The sequence below is a fragment of the Oncorhynchus keta genome, chromosome 34 (assembly GCF_023373465.1).
Source record: "Oncorhynchus keta strain PuntledgeMale-10-30-2019 chromosome 34, Oket_V2, whole genome shotgun sequence".
Lineage (NCBI taxonomy): Eukaryota > Metazoa > Chordata > Actinopteri > Salmoniformes > Salmonidae > Oncorhynchus > Oncorhynchus keta.
Genome location: NC_068454.1, coordinates 13,869,992 through 13,893,051, shown reverse-complemented (window position 1 = coordinate 13,893,051; position 23,060 = coordinate 13,869,992). Strand labels below are relative to the sequence as shown.

Here is a 23,060-nt window from a genome sequence, read left to right as displayed (position 1 = left end):
AAGAAACTGGTACACATAAACAAGAGTCATGGAGAAAGAAACTGGTACACATAAACAAGAGTCATGGAGCAAGAAACTGGTACACATAAACAAGAGTCATGGAGCAAGAAACTGGTACACATAAACAAGAGTCATGGAGAAAGAAACTGGTACACATAAACAAGAGTCATGGAGCAAGAAACTGGTACACATAAACAAGAGTCATGGAGCAAGAAACTGGTACACATAAACAAGAGTCATGGAGAAAGAAACTGGTACACATAAACAAGAGTCATGGAGAAAGCTGCATACATTTCAGCAAGGCAAGGTTATACATGCAGTGGAGCATCACTGTAGACTCACACACACACACACACACACACACACACACACACACACACACACACACACACACACACACACACACACACACACACACACACACACACACACACACACACACACACACACACACACACACACACACACACACACACACACACACACACACACACACACACAGCTAAGACCAAAACTGACTCACTCGATCTCAGTGGCACCAGGGGTATCTTTTCCCCACTGCAGCTTGTCCGACTCAGAGGGCTCTTCCTGGGCTTCCTCAGCATGTCTCTCCCCCTGTCTGGAGGCCTGGATTCGGAGGTTCTCTACTGATGTTATCACTACAGTATCCACTATTGCAAACTACTCCCACTGTGCAACTACTATAAAAATGCCCTCATGATAGCTAACTTGTATTGCTTCTAACACTGTGCTTTGCTAATTCTCTCCCAAACTGGGCTGTACCACCGTCACTGCTACCACATGATGTATAACAACCATGCAGTTAGTGCTCTGTGGACCGTGTTAAATCCTACAGCTCAGACTACTGCTTGTCTCCTTTTATATTTGTTAAAGGGTCCCAGGGTAACTTGGGATAGGACTCTACACACACACACCCTAGTGGGTAGCAGGGAAGCCCACAGGAAACCCTGTGATGATCTGGGCTCGCTGCTCTAAAGAAATCCAGCCAGGCTTTCAATCCCAGAGGAAATGACCCACGAAACACACACACACACTCTCCTACCGTTCCACTTCCAGTCCGTCCAAGAGTTGGCTGGCTGTGGGGGTGAAGGGGGAGGCCAGGCCAGAGATGTCCAGGCTCTGGATCATCTGACTCAGTCTGTTCATGATCCGGGTTGGCACCTCGCCTTCCCCTTCCAGCAGAAACTCATGCACAGACATGAGGGAACACGCTGCTCCCACACTCACAGAAACACACACATCCACAGGTACCCTGACAGAGATACAGGCAGACCGCTCTGAAAACTCACCCCAAGAGGTTCTTGTCCGATACACACACACAAACGAAAAGATCTGGCTCTGTTGCGATGTACTATCACTCACAGGAGTGATTCAGCACACACTCACATGTAGGCTGCGAGGAGAGGTGTGGATTTAGCCTACTATATTGCACACAGGCCAACGTACAGTAAAGTCCAGGTAGAGATCATATACGCAGCCAGAAACAAATGTCCAGTTCCATCAAAGATGAGCCAACCTGAGCCGAGCCAACCTGAGCCAAGCCAACCTGAGCCGAGCCAACCTGAGCCGAGCCAACCTGAGCCGAGGCAAAGTGCTCTGAGTCCGGCTGTCACTTCTGCCTCAACCAGGACTGACTGATCTGCAACGTGCCCGACACTGAACGTCATCACGACCGAGCTGTCAATAGCTCAGGGAGCCAGAGTGCAGCACATACACTTTGAGAGCGAAGGAGGAAAGAGAGGGAGAGAGGAGAGAGGAGGAGAGGAGGAGGAGAGAAGAGGAGAGGAGGAGGAGAGAAGAGGAGAGAAGAGGAGAGGAGGAGGAGAGAAGAGGAGAGGAGGAGGAGAGAAGAGGAGAGAAGAGGAGAGAAGAGGAGAGAAGAGGAGAGGAGGAGGAGGAGGAGGAGAGAAGAGGAGAGGAGGAGGAGAGAAGAGGAGAGAAGAGGAGAGAAGAGGAGAGGAGGAGGAGAGAAGAGGAGAGGAGGAGGAGAGAGGAGGAGAGGAGGAGGAGAGAAGAGGAGAGAAGAGGAGAGAAGAGGAGAGAAGAGGAGAGAAGAGGAGAGGAGGAGGAGAGGAGGAGAGAAGAGGAGAGGAGGAGGAGAGAATAGGAGAGAAGAGGAGAGAAGAGGAGAGGAGGAGGAGAGAAGAGGAGAGGAGGAGGAGAGAGGAGGAGAGGAGGAGGAGAGAAGAGGAGAGAAGAGGAGAGGAGGAGGAGAGAAGAGGAGAGGAGGAGGAGAGAAGTGGAGAGAAGAGGAGAGAAGAGGAGAGAAGAGAAGAGAAGAGAAGAGAAGAGAAGAGAAGAGGAGAGGAGAGGGCAGGACAGGAGAGGAGGAGGAGAGGAGAGGAGAGGACGAGGAGAGGAGGAGGAGAGAAGAGGAGAGGAGGAGATAAGAGGAGAGAAGAGAAGAGGAGAGGAGAGGAGAGGAGAGGAGGAAGAGAGAAGAGGAGAGGAGGAGAGAAGAGGAGAGGAGAGGAGAGGAGAGGAGAGGAGAGAAGAGAAGAGAAGAGAAGAGAAAAGAAGAGAAGAGAAGAGGAGAGAAGAGAAGAGGAGAGGAGAGGAGAGGAGGAGGACAGGACAGGAGAGGAGAGGAGAGGAGTGGAGGAGGAGAGAAGAGGAGAGAAGAGAAGAGAAGAGAAGAGGAGAGAAGAGGAGAGGAGAGAAGTGGAGAGAAGAGGAGAGAAGTGGAGAGAAGAGGAGAGAAGAGGGGAGAAGAGGAGAGAAGAGGAGAGAAGAGGAGAGAAGATGAGATGAGAGAAGAGGAGAGAAGAGGAGATAAGAGGAGAGAAGAGGAGAGAAGAGGAGAGAAGAGGAGAGAAGAGGAGAGAAGAGGAGAGAAGAGGAGGAGGAAAGAAGAGGAGAGGAGAGGAGAGGAGAGAGGGGAGAAGAGGAGAGGAGAGGAGAGGAGAGGAGAGGAGAGAAGAGGAGAGGAGAGGAGAGGAGAGGAGAGGAGAGGAGAGGAGAGGAGAGGAGAGGAGAGGAGAGGAGAGGATAGGATAGGAGAGGAGAGGAGAGGAGTGGAGAGAAGAGGAGAGAAGAGAAGAGGGGAGAAGAGGAGAGAAGAGGAGAGAAGAGGAGAGAAGAGGAGGAGAGAAGATGAGATAAGAGGGGAGAAGAGGAGAGAACAGGAGAGAAGAGGAGGAGGAAAGAAGAGGAGAGGAGAGGAGAGAGGAGAGAAGAGGAGAGGAGAGGAGAGGAGAGGAGAGGAGAGGAGAGAGAGAGAAGAGGAGAGAAGAGGAGAGAAGAGGAGAGGTGGAGGGGTAGAAATATAGGGCAGCCATTTCAGCACAAATCTCCTTCTGCTGGGGTTAATTATACAGCCATCACTTCTTCTGCTCTAATCTCTCTCCCCTCTCTCTCTCTCCCCTCCCTCTCTCCCTCCTCCCTCCTCCCTCCGTGTCCAGTCTATCCCTTGTCCCATGGTGAAATGCGAACACAATCAGTCATGCTAGTGAATCACACACGGCTCACTAGTTAAATGAAGGCTCTGGACTACTAGAGGACTTAAATGTTCAGTTGAGAAAGCTGAGAAGTGCTGTGACTAGTCATTGACTGGGGGAGCTGGTCAAACTGGCAGACTAGATTTCTCTACTGTTATTGTGAATAGTTGATGAGGAAAATTGCAGCTGCTGAGTGTTTGGGTATTAGGCATATAAACTAGGAATAAGTGTTATTAGTTAGTCAGGGTTATTAGTTGGTCAGGGTTATTATTTGGTCAGGGTTATTAGTCAGCCAGAGTTATTAGTCAGTCAGGGTTATTAGTTAGTCAGTGTTATTAGTCAGCCAGTGTTATTAGTTAGTCAGGGTTATTAGTTAGTCAGTGTTATTAGTTAGTCGGGGTTATTAGTTAGTCAAGGTTATTAGTCAGTTGGTGTTATTAGTTAGTCAGGGTTATTAGTCAGTCAGGGTTATTAGCCAGTCAGGGTTATTAGTTAGTCAGTGTTATTAGTCATCCAGGGTTATTAGTTACTCAGGGTTATTAGTCAGCCGTGGTTATTAGTCAGTCAGGGTTATTAGTTCGTCAGGGTCATTAGTTAGTCAGTGTTATTAGTCAGCCAGGGTTATTAGTTAGTCAGGGTTATTAGTTAGTCAGTGTTATTAGTTAATCAGGGTTATTAGTTAGTCGGGGTGATTAGTTAGTCAAGGTTATTAGTCGGTCGGTGTTATTAGTTAGTCAGGGTTATTAGTTGGTCAGGGTTATTAGCCAGTCAGGGTTATTAGTTAGTCAGGGTTATTAGTCAGCCATGGTTATTAGTCAGTCAAGGTTATTACTTAGTCTGGGTTATTAGTTAGTCAGTGTTATTAGTCAGCCAGGGTTATTAGTCAGTCAGGGTTATTAGTTGGTCAGGGTCATTAGCTAGCCAGGGTTATTAGTCAGTCGGTGTTATTAGTCAGCCAGGGTTATTAGTTAATCAGTGTTATTAGTTAGTTAGGGTTATTAGTCAGTCAGGGTTATTAGTTAGTCAGGGTTATTAGTTAGTCAGTGTTATTAGTTTGTCAGTGTTATTAGTCAGTCAGTGTTATTAGCAGTAGGGGACAGGCAAGCTGACAGACTGTGCTTCCTGCTCCTGTTGTGCTACTGGCTTTGAATACAGATGAGAGGAGCTGCCTCTCTCTCCCATACTGATGAGAACATTGCAGAGAAGGAAAGAGGCACACCACACCATCACCCTCCCACTCTATACCCTCTCCTCACCCTCCCACTCTATACCCTCTCCTCTCTCATCAACCTCCCACTCTATACCCTCTCCTCTCTCCATCACCCTCCCACTCTATACCCTCTCATCACCCTCCCACTATATACCCTCTCCTCTCTCCATCACCCTCCCACTCTATACCCTCTCATCACCCTCTCACTCTATACCCTCTCCTCTCTCCATCACCCTCCCATTATATACAATCTCATCACCCTCCCACTCTATACCCTCTCCTCTCTCCATCATCCTCCCACTATATACCCTCTCCTCTCTCCATCACCTTCCCACTATATACCCTCTCCTCTCTCCATCACCCTCCCACTATATACCTTCTCCTCTCTCCATCACCCTCCCACTCTATACCCCCTCATCACCCTCCCACTATATACCCTCTCCTCTCTCCATCACACTCCCACTATATACCCTCTCCTCATCACCCTTCCACTCTATACCCTCTCCTCTCTATCACCCTCCTGCTCTATACCCTCTCCTCTCTCCATCACCCTCCCACTATATACCCTCTCCTCTCTCCATCACCCTCCTACTATATACTCTCTCCATCACCCTTCCACTCTATACCCTCTCTTCTCCATCACCCTCCCACTATATACCCTCTCCTCATCACCCTTCCACTCTATACCCTCTCTTCTCCATCACCCTCCTGCTCTATACCCTATATTCTCTATCACCCTCCTGCTCTATTCCCTCTCCTCTCTCCATCACCCTCCTGCTCTATACCCTCTCTTCTCTATCACCCTCCTGTTCTATACCCTCTCTTCTCTCCATCAACCTTCCACTCTATACACTCTCATCACCTTCCCACTCTATACCCTCTCCTCTCTCCATCACCCTCCCACTCTTATCCCCTCTCCTCTCTCCATCACCCTCCCACTATATACCCTCTCCTCTCTCCATCACCCTCCCACTATATACCCTCTCCTCTCTCCATCACCCTCCCATTATATACCATCTCATCACCCTCCCACACTATACCCTCTCCTCTCTCAATCATCCTCCCACTATATACCCTCTCCTCTCTCCATTACCTTCCCACTATATACCCTCTCCTCTCTCCATCACCCTCCCACTATATACCCTCTCCTCTCTCCATCACCCTCCCACTATATACCCTCTCCTCTCTCCATCACCCTTCCACTCTATACCCTCTCTTCTCCATCACCCTCCTGCTCTATACCCTCTATTCTCTATCACCCTCCTGCTCTATACCCTCTCCTCTCTCCATCACCCTCCCACTCTATACCCTCTCCTCTCTCCATCACCCTCCCACTCTATACCCTCTCCTCTCTCCATCACCCTCCCACTCTATACCCTCTCCTCTCTCCATCACCCTCCCACTCTATACCCTCTCCTCTCTCCATCACCCTTCCACTCTATACCCTCTCTTCTCCATCACCCTCCTGCTCTATACCCTCTATTCTCTATCACCCTCCTGCTCTATACCCTCTCCTCTCTCCATCACCCTCCCACTATATACCCTCTCCTCTCTCCATCACCCTCCCACTATATACCCTCTCCATCACCCTTCCACTCTATACCCTCTCTTCTCTATCACCCTCCTGCTCTATACGCTCTCCTCTCTCCATCACCCTCCTGCTCTATACCCTCTCTTCTCTATCACCCTCCTGCTCTATACCCTCTCTTCTCTCCATCACCCTCCCACTCTATACACTCTCATCACCCTCCCACTCTATACCCTCTCCTCTCTCCATCACCCTCCCACTCTATACCCTCTCATCACCTTCCCACTCTATCCCCTCTCCATCACCCTCCCACTATATACCCTCTCCTCTCTCCATCACCCTCCCACTATATACCCTCTCCTCTCTCCATCACCCTCCCATTATATACCATCTCATCACCCTCCCACACTATACCCTCTCCTCTCTCCATCATCCTCCCACTATATACCCTCTCCTCTCTCCATTACCTTCCCACTATATACCCTCTCCTCTCTCCATCACCCTCCCACTATATACCCTCTCCTCTCTCCATCACCCTTCCACTCTATACCCTCTCTTCTCCATCACCCTCCTGCTCTATACCCTCTCCTCTCTCCATCACCCTCCCACTATATACCCTCTCTTCTCTCCATCACCCTCCTACTATATACTCTCTCCATCACCCTTCCACTCTATACCCTCTCTTCTCTATCACCCTCCCACTATATACTCTCTCCATCACCCTCCCACTCTATACCCTCTTCTCTCTCCATCACCCTCCCACTATATACCCTCTCCTCTCTCCATCACCTTCCCACTATATACCCTCTCCTCATCACCCTCCCACTATGTACCCTCTCCTCTCTCCATCACCTTCCCACTATATACCCTCTCCTCTCTCCATCACCCTCCCACTATATACCCTCTCCTCTCTCCATCACCCTCCCACTATATACCATGTCCTCTCTCCATCACCCTCCCACTATATACCGTCTCATCACCCTCCCACCATATACCCTCTTCTCTCTCCATCACCCTCCCACTCTATACCCTCTCATCACCCTCCCACTATATACCCTCTTCTCTCTCCATCACCCTCCCACTCTATACCCTCTCATCACCCTCCAACTCTATACCCCTCTCCTCTCACTCTCTGTTTCGCACGCACGCACTTTGCGCATGCACGCACGCACGCACGCACGCACGCACGCACGCACGCACGCACGCACGCACGCACGCACGCACGCACGCACGCACGCACGCACACACACACACACACACACACACACACACACACACACACACACACACTCCAACACACAGAGCTTAATTCAAAACGCCGAACATTGAAACTCAGTTCCCTGTTTGTCAAGCTTGAGACTGAGTTGTGGCTCGAGAATTCTGGGCTAGAATGAAAACATGCCCATCCTGGCAGTCCTCAAGGAATGGGTTGAGAAACACTAATCTAAAACAAGCATGGGCTCCTGGCAACCCTGCTGGTCATAAACCACAGAAACAGGAGTCAAGGTGAAGCTGTTCTGGCTGTGGACAAAATTTGTTTTCCATCTGCCTCAAATCATGCAGCCAGAAAAGCAGGAACATTGTCAGACACACTCCCTGTGTTATAATGCTGTAACATGATCTGAAGCCAGTCATTCCCTCCCTATGTAAACCCCATGAGCAGAAATAGAAGCATAGCTTTTAAATAGAACTACTCGGCTTTTCATTGTCATGCACATTATCAACCATTTTTTCAGATGATGGCCACTATCATAAGACAGATCAGTTACAGGGTAAATCCATTTGAATTCAATCACTTTTTGACTGCACCCCTTTTCAATTTGAACAAAACCTTCCATACGTATTTGCCTGTTGTAGAAGTGCTCCGAAAGTGACTTTTTGGACCTGAATACCAAAACATTCAATAGATAAAAGTGCTCAAAGTGAATCTATTTAGCACAACCAACCATACCATGAGACTTTCATGTCTTCATCCCTGGAAAGAAAAACGGCTAAGATGAATTTAATTTAAAAGTGTACAAACAGGGTTGTCATATTTTATCATTTATTTTTTAATAAAAATGTCCTTTTTTTAACATTAAACATGAATGATCTAAAGATGTGTAAACTCAAACAAAAAATCCATATTGGCACATATGTCCCTATTACTTTAGTCCCTATTTACATCATCTGAGGTTTCTGTGTTGTGCCCGGGCATCAATTGAGAAACAACATGAGTATTTAAGTTGACATTTGATGGTTGGTGGATCGGGGGCCATCTTTGTGGTTGTCATTAGATTTTAACATTTGAATTCAAACGTGTACCAGCTAAATTGCAGTGATCTGAAGGGAGAGGTCCATTCTATGAGTTATATTTCTATGACTGAAATCACACCCACCCTGTATTCAAGAGCGGGCACAACATAAACACCTCAGATTATGTCAAATAGGGTCTAAGCTAGTTTTAAGAGACTGTGTTTAGCAGTGGAGGCTGGTGGGAGGAGCTATAGGAGTACAGGCTCATTGTAATGGCTGGAGAAGTGGAACACTTCTGTGTGTTATTGCAGGTTTTCAGTGAATTTATGTACATCACTAAGCTCATCTGCATTTCCTGCTGCGCATGAAAATTCTCAGCAACAAAAGAGTGATCAAATGAAGATCCTACATTTGTAGATGTGCGAGTGGGTGGATTGACTGTAAGTAGGTCAAATCAGCCAGTTAGGAAATAGAGGAGCGAAGTGATCACCACACACTCTCTGCTGATTACAACACGTTATATTCCTGATGAGAGAGAGAGAGAGTCTTTCTGCAGCAAGGTGCAGTTCAGATTAGAAATCACAAAGACAAAACTAGAATTTAGTCAGCCAGGTCGGTGTTGTATGGTGTGTGTGCCTGCCACACTGCAAGTTGAGTTGAATTGTACAGCGCAGAACGCACAGTATACAGACAGTAATAGATGATGACTAAATCTTTATCTCTCGTTGACTCTCTCTCTGCTGTCTACTATGATCAGTGTGAGGGCATGGTTCAGGGTGAAAGGCTGTCCTATTTCTCTCTCATGGCCGGAGGGAAATCTCATTCTACCTAACAACAGACAACAAAAAGACTGCTAAAAACAAAAGCTTCATCAAAGACCAGAGAGACAGGTGATTTGTCCAAAGAAACACAGGGAGGTATCTGTCTTTATGTGAGGCAGTCTTGGTCCAGTAATATGAGGTTTGGAAGACCTTGAGGACTAGGAAGGGTGGATCTCCTACCTGTCCATGACTCCTTCCTCTCTACCATTACTCACCTGTCCATGACTCCTTCCTCTCTACCATCACTCACCTGTCCATGACTCCTTCCTCTCTACCATTACTCACCTGTCCATGACTCCTTCCTCTCTACCATCACTCACCTGTCCATGACTCCTTCCTCTCTACCATTACTCACCTGTCCATGACTCCTTCCTCTCTACCATCACTCACCTGTCCATGACTCCTTCCTCTCTACCATTACTCACCTGTCCATGACTCCTTCCTCTCTACCATCACTCACCTGTCCTTGACTCCTTCCTCTCTACCATCACTCACCTGTCCATGACTCCTTCCTCTCTACCATCACTCACCTGTCCTTGACTCCTTCCTCTCTACCATCACTCACCTGTCCTTGACTCCTTCCTCTCTACCATCACCCACCTGTCCATGACTCCTTCCTCTCTGCCATCACCCACCTGTCCATGACTCCTTCCTCTCTACCATCACTCACCTGTCCTTGACTCCTTCCTCTCTACCATCACTCACCTGTCCTTGACTCCTTCCTCTCTACCATCACTCACCTGTCCATGACTCCTTCCTCTCTACCATCACTCACCTGTCCATGACTCCTTCCTCTCTACCATCACTCACCTGTCCTTGACTCCTTCCTCTCTACCATCACTCACCTGTCCATGACTCCTTCCTCTCTACCATCACTCACCTGTCCTTGACTCCTTCCTCTCTACCATCACTCACCTGTCCTTGACTCCTTCCTCTCTACCATCACCCACCTGTCCATGACTCCTTCCTCTCTACCATCACTCACCTGTCCATGACTCCTTCCTCTCTACCATCACTCACCTGTCCTTGACTCCTTCCTCTCTACCATCACTCACCTGTCCATGACTCCTTCCTCTCTACCATCACTCACCTGTCCATGACTCCTTCCTCTCTACCATCACTCACCTGTCCATGACTCCTTCCTCTCTACCATCACTCACCTGTCCATGACTCCTTCCTCTCTACCATCACTCACCTGTCCATGACTCCTTCCTCTCTACCATCACTCACCTGTCCTTGACTCCTTCCTCTCTACCATCACTCACCTGTCCATGACTCCTTCCTCTCTACCATCACCCACCTGTCCATGACTCCTTCCACTCTGCCATCACTCACCTGTCCTTGACTCCTTCCTCTCTGCCATCACTCACCTGTCCATGACTCCTTCCTCTCTGCCATCACCCACCCGTCCATGACTCCTTCCTCTCTACCATCACTCACCTGTCCTTGACTCCTTCCTCTCTGCCATCACTCACCTGTCCATGACTCCTTCCTCTCTGCCATCACTCACCTGTCCATGACTCCTTCCTCTCTGCCATCACTCACCTGTCCATGACTCCTTCCTCTTTGCCATCACCCACCTGTCCATGACTCCTTCCTCTCTACCATCACTCACCTGTCCATGACTCCTTCCTCTCTGCCATCACCCACCTGTCCTTGACTCCTTCCTCTCTGCCATCACTCACCTGTCCATGACTCCTTCCTCTCTACCATCACTCACCTGTCCTTGACTCCTTCCTCTCTGCCATCACTCACCTGCCCATGACTCCTTCCTCTCTACCATCACTCACCTGTCCATGACTCCTTCCTCTCTACCATCACTCACCTGTCCATGACTCCTTCCTCTCTACCATCACCCACCTGTCCATGACTCCTTCCTCTCTACCATCACTCACCTGTCCATGACTCCTTCCTCTCTACCATCACTCACCTGTCCTTGACTCCTTCCTCTCTACCATCACTCACCTGTCCATGACTCCTTCCTCTCTACCATCACCCACCTGTCCATGACTCCTTCCACTCTGCCATCACCCACCTGTCCATGACTCCTTCCTCTCTACCATCACTCACCTGTCCTTGACTCCTTCCTCTCTGCCATCACCCACCTGTCCTTGACTCCTTCCTCTCTGCCATCACCCACCTGTCCATGACTCCTTCCTCTCTACCATTACTCACCTGTCCATGACTCCTTCCTCTCTACCATCACTCACCTGTCCTTGACTCCTTCCTCTCTACCATCACCCACCTGTCCTTGACTCCTTCCTCTCTACCATCACCCACCTGTCCATGACTCCTTCCTCTCTACCATCACTCACCTGTCCATGACTCCTTCCTCTCTACCATCACTCACCTGTCCTTGACTCCTTCCTCTCTACTATCACCCACCTGTCCATGACTCCTTCCTCTCTATCATCACTCACCTGTCCATGACTCCTTCCTCTCTACCATCACTCACCTGTCCATGACTCCTTCCTCTCTACCATCACTCACCTGTCCATGACTCCTTCCACTCTACCATCACTCACCTGTCCATGACTCCTTCCTCTCTACCATCACCCACCTGTCCTTGACTCCTTCCACTCTACCATCACTCACCTGTCCATGACTCCTTCCTCTCTACCATCACTCACCTGTCCATGACTCCTTCCACTCTACCATCACTCACCTGTCCATGACTCCTTCCTCTCTACCATCACTCACCTGTCCATGACTCCTTCCTCTCTGCCATCACTCACCTGTCCATGACTCCTTCCTCTCTACCATCACTCACCTGTCCATGACTCCTTCCTCTCTGCCATCACTCACCTGTCCATGACTCCTTCCTCTCTGCCATCACCCACCTGTCCATGACTCCTTCCACTCTGCCATCACCCACCTGTCCATGACTCCTTCCTCTCTACCATCACCCACCTGTCCATGACTCCTTCCTCTCTGCCATCACCCACCTGTCCTTGACTCCTTCCTCTCTGCCATCACTCACCTGTCCATGACTCCTTCCTCTCTACCATCACCCACCTGTCCATGACTCCTTCCTCTCTACCATCACTCACCTGTCCATGACTCCTTCCTCTCTACCATCACTCACCTGTCCATGACTCCTTCCTCTCTACCATCACTCACCTGTCCATGACTCCTTCCTCTCTACCATCACTCACCTGTCCATGACTCCTTCCTCTCTACCATCACTCACCTGTCCATGACTCCTTCCTCTCTACCATCACCCACCTGTCCATGACTCCTTCCTCTCTACCATCACTCACCTGTCCATGACTCCTTCCTCTCTACCATTACTCACCTGTCCATGACTCCTTCCTCTCTACCATCACTCACCTGTCCATGACTCCTTCCTCTCTACCATTACTCACCTGTCCATGACTCCTTCCTCTCTGCCATCACCCACCTGTCCATGACTCCTTCCTCTCTACCATTACTCACCTGTCCATGACTCCTTCCTCTCTACCATCACCCACCTGTCCATGACTCCTTCCTCTCTACCATTACTCACCTGTCCATGACTCCTTCCTCTCTGCCATCACCCACCTGTCCATGACTCCTTCCTCTCTACCATCACTCACCTGTCCATGACTCCTTCCTCTCTGCCATCACTCACCTGTCCATGACTCCTTCCTCTCTACCATCACCCACCTGTCCATGACTCCTTCCTCTCTGCCATCACTCACCTGTCCATGACTCCTTCCTCTCTACCATCACCCACCTGTCTGTGACTCCCTCCTCTCTACAATCACTCACCTGCCCCACTAACACAGTAACACCACATATACACACAAACACACACACTCCTCTAAATAACATCTCCAAAGCTTGTATGAATCCATTGAGCTGACGGCCATAACATTGACACTGGTGTTGCCATGGTAACAGTTATATCTGTTCACAGTATTGTGAAGTACAGTAGGAGGATATATCACCTCTCTAAGTCTGTTTGACCAACATCCATCTGACCAATATGTGGAGAGCTGCCTCCTTAGGCCTTAAGCTGATATTATATATTTTATTATCACATATACCGGAGAGGTACAGTGAAATGTGTTGTTTTACAGGATCAACCATAATAGTATGGAGCAAATGAAGCAAATTAAGGTTAAGTGCCTTGCTCAAGGGCACTTCAACAGATTTTGCATCTTGTCGGCTCGGGTATTCGAAATGCTCGGGTATACTGGCCCCACGCTCGGCCCAAGTGTGTGTGAAGTGTGTATACACACATTTTGCCAACATTGAGTTAATAAAGCCTCATACAAACATGGCTTTTTTTTTGTTTTCTTGAGGAAGGCAGCTCCAAAATGCAGGTGTTTCAGCCTAGCTCAGTGCTTTCTGTGGTGGTGGTGGGCCAAGCCAGCAGAAAATAGGAGTGTTGTGCCGTGATTGGCTCAGTGTTCTGTCACTCATGGGGAAACTATGTCACCAGTCCTTAGTAAGGGTAGACATCGGAAATTCTAACCCTCTGAGTCTTGCCATATAGTTACATTAGTAGTGCCCTTCCAAGAAAGCTCAAGGTCATTGGCCACAGATAAAATGATGTCAAATCACATTATATCTACAGTAGCTTTGATTGGACTTAGCTAGCAGTCATCATCATGAATAAAGTTGACAATCTACTGGCAAATCCTTTTCATATGAAGAGAAATAATGAAGATAAATTATAGATAAAAACTTATCAGTGCTCATCGGCCATTGGACATTAACATTACCCAACAAGTTGCAAATTCAACAATGAGTGGTTTGGAAGGAATCAGTGACAGTGGCTAACCGCAGGCATTGCAACTGGGAAGTCAGGAATAAACGAGCTCAGACTGGGAAAATATGTTTTCAACAGTCTTCCAACTCGGAATTGTAAATCCCTTTCTCTTTATTTGATGACAAATTTTGCACATGAAGGACCACCGCGCCACCTTCCTGAGCACATCACAAAAAAGATGAGTCCAACAATGTCTTATATGCTACTGCATAAATGATGCAATATGCCAGGGAGATGTGTATACTGTAGCTAAGAAAGTAATAGTAAGTCTATGTTGTGCAGTAATCTGTTAGTAGCCCATTTGCCTCATCCTAAAAAGGTGGTCTATTTTCACCTCTTAATTTCACCTAACGTTACTGTTCTAACTCAATGGTGCACATGTAACCTGTTTTTGAAAAATGTCCTCATCTAGTATTGTAAGAGCTTTCTATATGCCCCCTTTATTTATCCTACGGTTGTGACTTGGTGTACACGGAAAATACTGTAAGAGCAGCCCATGTTCTGCATCCTGTCGCTATACATTTCTAAGTGCTGAACACAGTTATATTGACTACATCCGTCTTAGCTCGCTCATTAATGTCTTAATCAAAATTACGGAATGCCTCTTATCCTCTCATCGTTCCCTTATGCCATACATCTCAATTGTCAGTAGAAACTACATTTGTTTAAGCAAGTCAGGCATATCCGCTATGTTTTTTAAAAGGCAGTCAACGAGGCTGAATTAACTGTTTCGCTGCCAGACAAGGCCCTGCTGATAGCCAGGTGTAGCAGTGATAAGGATTCACTCCATGGTGCTGAAAAGAAAGCTCTGCTGTTGGGACAGTTTTATGTAGGCCCAGTTTGTGGACACCGTCGCCATTATAGTGCAATTAATGTATTATTTAGTACTGTGTCGTGGCTTTGCTGGCATGCATCTAAAACATATTTGGGGGAGTTTGCCCCTGCAAGATTTACATGCTGGGCCGACATACAAGTTCCTTACTTTTTCCCCTTCTATTTGCCCTCTTCCATTTTTGTGGTAATGCTGCAATTAATTGGTTGTAATTTTGGGTAAAGCAGACATTTCCATATGAATGTGTGACATATGGTGGGGCAAAAAACTATTTAGTCAGCCACCAATTGTGCAAGTTCTCCCACTTAAAAAGATGAGAGAGGCCTGTAATTTTCATCCTAGGTACACTTTAGCAAAAAAAAACATTTTTCATTTACAATCTGTAGAAGCTATGAGAATAGAAAGGTTCAGTACTTTTGAGAAGCATCACAGCACAGTTGAAAAATATATGGCAAATAGAAATCTGAAATGGATGGTGTTGAGAGACAGATGGGAGGGGTTGAATGGAGCTGAAGGGTGGGATTAATAACAAGATAACCAATGTAAAACATATGGGGTCTGTAAAATGTATATATGTTCAGAACCTTTGTGAAATAGCACAGTTACAAATAGAAATCAAACTGGATGGACATCAGAAATAGAGGAAGGACTAAAAACAAACAAAATATAACTATTGTAAAGTAGACTGTGTCTGTAAAATGTGTATAAGATGTATAAACTGAAGGTAGAAGCCTAAGTGTTTATTAGTTTACTCCAATTGGGGGAAGGGCGGTAGGGTTTGTGGGGAATAATAAAGGTATATTCTTAAAAAAGTATGTATGTCTATATAGGTATGTGTATGTATATATGTGTATATGTATGCATACGTGTATGTATATGGATATATTTACAAAAAAAATATATGGGGGTTTGGAAATTATGCAGACAATAACATTGATGGAACCAACAATCTTTCTGCAATGTTAAACATAAAAAAAATAAAAATAAAATAAAAAAAAAGATTTACATGCTAAAATCACCACTGGTGATGATTAAGAAGTGAGTATGCACAATGCACACTGAAAAATAAGTGGGTTTACAGTGTACACCTTCGTATACCCTCCACTACACCACTGTCTGCATGCATGTGCGCGTTGGCGAATCGGTGAATGTGTGTGTGTGTGTGTGTGTGTGTATGCATGTGCTCGTACATGGGTGTGTGTGTACATGCATGTGCTCGTACGTGTGTGTGTGTGTGTGTATGCATGTGCTTGTACGTGTGTGTGTGTGTATGCGTGTGCTCGTGTGTGTGTGTGTGTGTGTGTGTGTGTGTGTGTGTGTGTGTGTGTGTGTGTGTGTGTGTGTGTGTGTGTGTGTGTGTGTGTGTGTGTGTGTGTGTGTATGTATGCATGTGCTCGTACGTGGGTGTGTGTGTGTGTACATGAATGTGCTTGTACGTGTGTGTGTATGCATGTGCTCGTACGTGTGTGTGTGTGTGTTTGTGTGTGTGTGTGTGTGCATGTGCTTGTATATGTGTGTGTGTCTGTATGCATGTGCTCGTGTATGTGTGTGTGTGTGTGTGTGTGTGTGTGTGTGTGTGTGTGTGTGTGTGTGTGTGTGTGTGTGTGTGTGTGTGTGTGTGTGTGTGTGTGTGTGTGTGTGTGTGTGTGTGTGTGTCTGTATGCATGTGCTCGTGTGTGTGTGTGTGTGTATGCATGTGCTCGTACGTGGGTGTGTGTGTGTGTGTGTGTGTGTACATGCATGTGCTCGTACGTGTGTGTGTGTGTGTGTGTATGCATGTGCTCGTACGTGTGTGTGTGTGTGTGTGTGTGTTCCTAGTGCCTGGCAAGAGTGTAGGCCAGAGTGTAGGCCAGAGTGTAGGCCAGAGTGTAGGCCAGAGTGTTGGCCAGAGTGTAGACCAGAGTGTAGGCCAGAGTGTAGGCCAGAGTGTAGGCCAGAGTGTAGGCCAGAGTGTAGGCCAGAGTGTAGGCCAGAGTGTAGGCCAGAGTGTAGGCCAGAGTGTAGGCCAGAGTGTAGACCAGAGTGTAGGCCAGAGTGTAGGCCAGAGTGTAGGCCAGAGTGTAGACCAGAGTGTAGGCCAGAGTGTAGGCCAGAGTGTAGGCCAGAGTGTAGACCAGAGTGTTGGCCCAACCAGCACGACTCACACTAATAGGATGAGCCGGATTGAGAGGATCTTTGGCTATCTAATTACAGGTCATCCTGTGGCTAGGGGAGGATCATAAGGATATTAAATCATATCTGATATTATAGGCCTATATACACTGAGTGTACAAAACATTAAGAACTGCTTCCTAATATTGAGTTTCACCCCGTTTTTGCCCTCAGAACTTCCTCAATTCGTCGCGGCAGTGACTCTACAAGGTGTCGAAAACATTCCACAGGGATGCTGGTCCATGTTGACTCCAATGATTCCCACAGTTGTGTGAAGTTGGTTGGATGTCCTTTGGGTGGTGGACCATTCTTGATACACATGGGACACTGTTGAGCATGAAAAACCCAGCACCATTGAAGTTCTTGACACAAACCAGTGCGTCTGGCACCTACTACCAAACCCCTTTCAAAGGCACTTAAATATTTTGTCTTGCCGATTCAGCCTCTGACTGGCACACAGACACAATCCATATCTTATTGTCTCAAGGCTTAACAATCCTTCTATAGCCTGTCTCCTCCCCTTCATCTACACTGATTTAAAGGGATTTAACAATCCTTCTATAGCCTGTCTCCTCCCCTTCATCTACACTGATTTAAAGGGATTTAACAATCCTTCTATAGCCTGTCTCCTCCCCTTCATCTACACTGATTTAAAGGGATTTAACAATCCTTCTATAGCCTGTCTCCTCCCCTTCATCTACACTGATTTAAAGGGATTTAACAATCCTTCTATAGCCTGTCTCCTCCCCTTCATCTACACTGATTTAAAGGGATTTAACAAGTGACATCAATAAGAGATCATAGCTTTGTCAAACTAGGTCATGGAAAGAGCATCCTTACTGTTTTGTACACACAGTGTAAGTACAGACACTCACATTTGAGTCATTTAGGAGACACTCTTATCCAGAGAGACTTACAGGTGAAAGTAGGGTTAAGTGCTGTGTTCAAGAGCACATCAGATTTTTCACCTAATCAGATCGAGGATTCGAACCAGCAAACCATTTGTTTAGTAGCCCAACACTCCTAACCCGCTAGACTACCTAAATCTTTCAACATAAGACCACACCGTCTCTGGCCTTTTTAGAGACCTGACTACCGTAGGAGATGTTATGTATATGTCAAATCTAGATAAGATGCTGGGAGATACTGACGTGAAGCGACAAGATGTGCAGCATCTGTTCTCCTACTACAGTCCTACATGATTACTGGTGTCAAAATGTACCACATCTTCATACTTGGAACTTCAGAGTGGTGAACGAAATGGTGTAAACGGGTGATTGTGTTTCCCTAATGAGACCTATCTGACGTGGTTATGCCGTCATACAGTAATTACTATGTAATACAGTAGGTATCTACAATAACAATCAAGCTTACTCATCTAGTTCTCTATTCAACCAATCAGCCAATCTATTCCTGATTGCAGTATCCCAGAGCTGCAGGGGTTCTGATGATTTAGGTCAATATTACACGACACACAGACACACATTACATTTTAGCTCCAAAACACAGCGTCACAGAACATAGCTTCAGTAAGTGCCCTCCCACACTGATCGGTGCATCATTGACAAGAATGACATATGCTGTACATACATATTATTTACATAGGCATTCCTATAGATAATCATACTGTTGACACATACCAACATTTTGGATGACCAGTCTGAGTCTTTCTAGCATCGTTCCAAGGGCCATCTCCTCCGTCTTCATCCACAGCATCATCCTCAGGAGGGGGAACGGGAGCCCGGCTACCCAGAGAAGGGACTCCGTGGCTGGGGATAGATGGAGCCTGCCTGTGTGTATGTCTGGTGCTCCAAACAGCCGATGCTGTGGAGGAGGGAGCGAGTGGGACTGGCGCAGCTGCTTAGCCAAAGGGAGAGGAGGCAAGAGGGGGATACTGCAGAGTTACTAGCCCAGGGTACGGATTCTACGGAGGGGGAGAAAGAGACGAGAGGTGTGCCTGGCTGGCTGACTCACACTGCAGATGGTGTGGATGGAGTGAGAGATGCTGCAGAAAGGTGAGAGAAGCAAGGGATGTTTCAGAGAGAAGAGAGGATGCTGGCTGCAGAGAGGGGATGGGGAGGATGCTGAAGCTGTGATAGATGCAGACGTCCCTGGCTGCACTGATGGAGAGATGCAGAGTGGGGGATGCCAGCAGTGGAGAAGGGAAGGAGGAGGGGAGGACACTGAACATGTACGCATACAACCTTCAGTAGCAACATGCGCATGCAGACCTAGAGAGAAGGAGTGAAGCGGGGGATTGCAGGCATGTCCAATTTTTGCAGACGCACACACACACACACACACACACACACCTCACACGCACACAGGGAGGGAGACAGAGAGAGGGAAAGAGACAGGGAGGGAGACAGAGAGAGGGAAAGAGACAGGGAGGGAGACAGAGAGAGGGAAAGAGACAGGGAGACAGAGAGAGGGAAAGAGACAGGGAGACAGAGAGAGGGAAAGATACAGGGAGGGAGACAGAGAGAGGGAAAGAGACAGGGAGACAGAGAGAGGGAAAGATACAGGGAGGGAGACAGAGAGAGGGAAAGATACAGGGAGGGAGACAGAGAGAGGGAAAGAGACAGGGAGACAGACAGAGAGAGGGAAAGAGACAGGGAGACAGAGAGAGGGAAAGAGACAGGGAGACAGACAGAGAGAGGGAAAGATACAGGGAGGAAGACAGAGAGAGGGAAAGAGACAGGAAGACAGAGAGAGGGAAAGAGACAGGGAGGGAGACAGAGAGAGGGAAAGAGAGAGGGAGGGAGACAGAGAGAGGGAAAGAGAGAGGGAGGGAGACAGAGAGAGGGAAAGAGACAGAGAGAGGGAAAGAGAGAGGGAGTGAGACAGAGAGAGGGAGACAGAGAGAGGGAAAGAGAGAGGGAGGGAGACAGAGAGAGGGAAAGAGAGAGGGAGGGAGACAGAGAGAGGGAAAGAGAGAGGGAGGGAGACAGGGTGGGCGGGTAGAGAAAAGTAAAAGGAGAAAAATATAAAAGGTTTACCTCATCCTTATTAACAACATGATGATTCATTCTCTGGGGTTGTTTTCTAAACAGGCTCTGGAATTAGCTGTTCTCTATCACCACCACGTGGCCACTCTGTGTCATTACAACCCATTACTGCAGTGCAGAGACACAGGACACTTGGACCTTCACCCTAGCCAGGTCACTTATATCCTTCAATAAGAATGCAGATACTGTGACATATAGGAAGACAGGATGGAGTTCGACAAACCGGTGAGTTTTAAAATTTCTTTATTACAAGCAGAATGACATCACAGAGCTTTTCCCTCATTCGCTACAGATAGGCAGGCAAAATGTCAACAGATGAACATATTTTAAAATCTTTGTAGAAAAACAACCTTGAAAACGGCTCATTAATACAAACAGTACTGTAGGTTTCTATGTGATACAGCCTACTGTTTACGTTTAGAGAGCACAGTATAGTAGTTGACGTTACAATTCATTTGTGAGAGTATCACAAGTTCAGAAGCAGTATGGTGAGAGCACTTGGAGCTGTGCTGATAATGTGTTTATAAAAGAAGTGGACATTCTGGTCAGCGACAGTCACAGGGCTGGTGTGTTTAACCAATGAGAGACAGAGACATTATTCATTGACTAATAATATATTCATATTCAATATTCATTGACTAATCAAGTATTTGGTCACTTATTCTCTCACTGTGATCTTGAAAACAAAAATGCAACACAAAATATTTTATAAGACGAGTGATGGGAGACTACATACACATATAATCTCTGTGGGTGACTACATACAAATATAATCTCTGTGGGTGACTACATATAAATATAATCTCTGTGGGTGACTACATAGAAATATAAACTCTGTGGGTGACTACATAGAAATATAATCTCTGTGGGTGACTACATACAAATATAATCTCTGTGGGTGACTACATGCAAATATAATCTCTGTGGGTGACTACATAGAAATATAATCTCTGTGGGTGACTACATAGAAATATAATCTCTGTGGGTGACTACATACAAATATAATCTCTGTGGGTGACTACATACAAATATAATCTCTGTGGGTGACTACATACAAATATAATCTCTGTGGGTGACTACATATAAATATAATCTCTGTGGGTGACTACATAGAAATATAACCTCTGTGGGTGACTACTCGATATATAATCTCTGTGGGTGGCTACATAGAAATATAATCTCTGTGGGTGACTACATATAAATATAATCTCTGTGGGTGACTACATAGAAATATAACCTCTGTGGGTGACTATTTAGAAATAGAATCTCTGTGGGTGGCTACATAGAAATATAATCTCTGTGGGTGACTACATAGAAATATAATCTCTGTGGGTGACTACATAGAAATATAATCTCTGTGGGTGACTACATATAAATATAATCTCTGTGGGTGGCTACATAGAAATATAATCTCTGTGGGTGACTACATAGAAATATAATCTCTGTGGGCGACTACATAGAAATATAACCTCTGTGGGTGACGACTTAGAAATATAATATCTGTGGGTGGCTACATAGAAATATAATCTCTGTGGGTGACTACATAGAAATATAATCTCTGTGGGTGACTACATAGAAATATAATCTCTGTGGGTGACTACATAAAAATATAATCTCTGTGGGTGGCTACATAGAAATATAATCTCTGTGGGTGACTACATAGAAATAGAATCTCTGTGGGTGACTACATACAAATATAATCTCTGTGGGTGACTACATACAAATATAATCTCTGTGGGTGACTACATATAAATATAATCTCTGTGGGTGGCTACATAGAAATATAATCTCTGTGGGTGACTACATAGAAATATAATCTCTGTGGGTGACTACATAGAAATATAATCTCTGTGGGTGACTACATAGAAATATAATCTCTGTGGGTGACTACATAGAAATATAATCTCTGTGGGTGACTACATAGAAATATAATCTCTGTGGGTGACTACATACAAATATAATCTCTGTGGGTGACTACATATAAATATAATCTCTGTGGGTGGCTACATAGAAATATAATCTCTGTGGGTGACTACATAGAAATATAATATCTGTGGGTGACTACATACAAATATAATCTCTGTGGGTGACTACATACAAATATAATCTCTGTGGGTGACTACATAGAAATATAATCTCTGTGGGTGACTACATAGAAATATAATCTCTGTGGGTGACTACATAGAAATATAATCTCTGTGGGTGACTACATAGAAATATAATCTCTGTGGGTGACTACATAGAAATATAATCTCTGTGGGTGACTACATAGAAATATAATCTCTGTGGGTGACTACATAGAAATATAACCTCTGTGGGTGACTACATAGAAATATAATCTCTGTGGGTGACTACATAGAAATATAATCTCTGTGGGTGACTACATATAAATATAATCTCTGCGGGTGGCTACATAGAAATATAATCTCTGTGGGTGACTACATATAAATATAATCTCTGTGGGTGACTACATAGAAATATAACCTCTGTGGGTGACGATTTAGAAATATAATCTCTGTGGGTGGCTACATAGAAATATAATCTCTGTGGGTGACTACATAGAAATATAATCTCTGTGGGTGACTACATAGAAATATAATCTCTGTGGGTGGCTACATAGAAATATAATCTCTGTGGGTGACTACATATAAATATAATCTCTGTGGGTGACTACATAGAAATATAACCTCTGTGGGTGACGACTTAGAAATATAATCTCTGTGGGTGGCTACATATAAATATAATCTCTGTGGGTGACTACATAGAAATATAATCTCTGTGGGTGACTACATATAAATATAATCTCTGTGGGTGACTACATAGAAATATAATCTCTGTGGGTGACTACATACAAATATAATCTCTGTGGGTGACTACATAGAAATATAATCTCTGTGGGTGACTACATATAAATATAATCTCTGTGGGTGACTACATATAAATATAATCTCTGTGGGTGACTACATAGAAATATAATCCCTGTGGGTGACTACATATAAATATAATCTCTGTGGGTGGCTACATAGAAATATAATCTCTGTGGGTGACTACATAGAAATAT

At 46.0% G+C, this 23,060-nt stretch overlaps 1 protein-coding gene across 8 annotated transcripts in view; it reads right to left on the bottom strand.

The window, feature by feature from the left end:
* Positions 1-19,850, bottom strand: part of LOC118376230 (guanine nucleotide exchange factor DBS-like) — a 113,048-nt gene extending 93,198 nt beyond the window's left edge. For 3 of the 8 annotated variants that reach the window (XR_008089841.1, XM_052493211.1, XM_052493205.1), the window contains exon 1: positions 524-1,735. Coding sequence is in view for 6 of the 8 variants with exons in the window: in XM_052493205.1 (XP_052349165.1) it covers positions 524-605 (82 nt within the window). In the remaining 2 variants the exon portion in view is untranslated. Of the gene's footprint in view, positions 1-523; positions 1,736-18,631 lie in introns of those variants that run through there. The other 5 variants (XM_052493207.1, XM_052493208.1, XM_052493206.1 and 2 more) reach the window with 4 other exon arrangements.
* Positions 19,851-23,060: the final 3,210 nt, after the last annotated feature.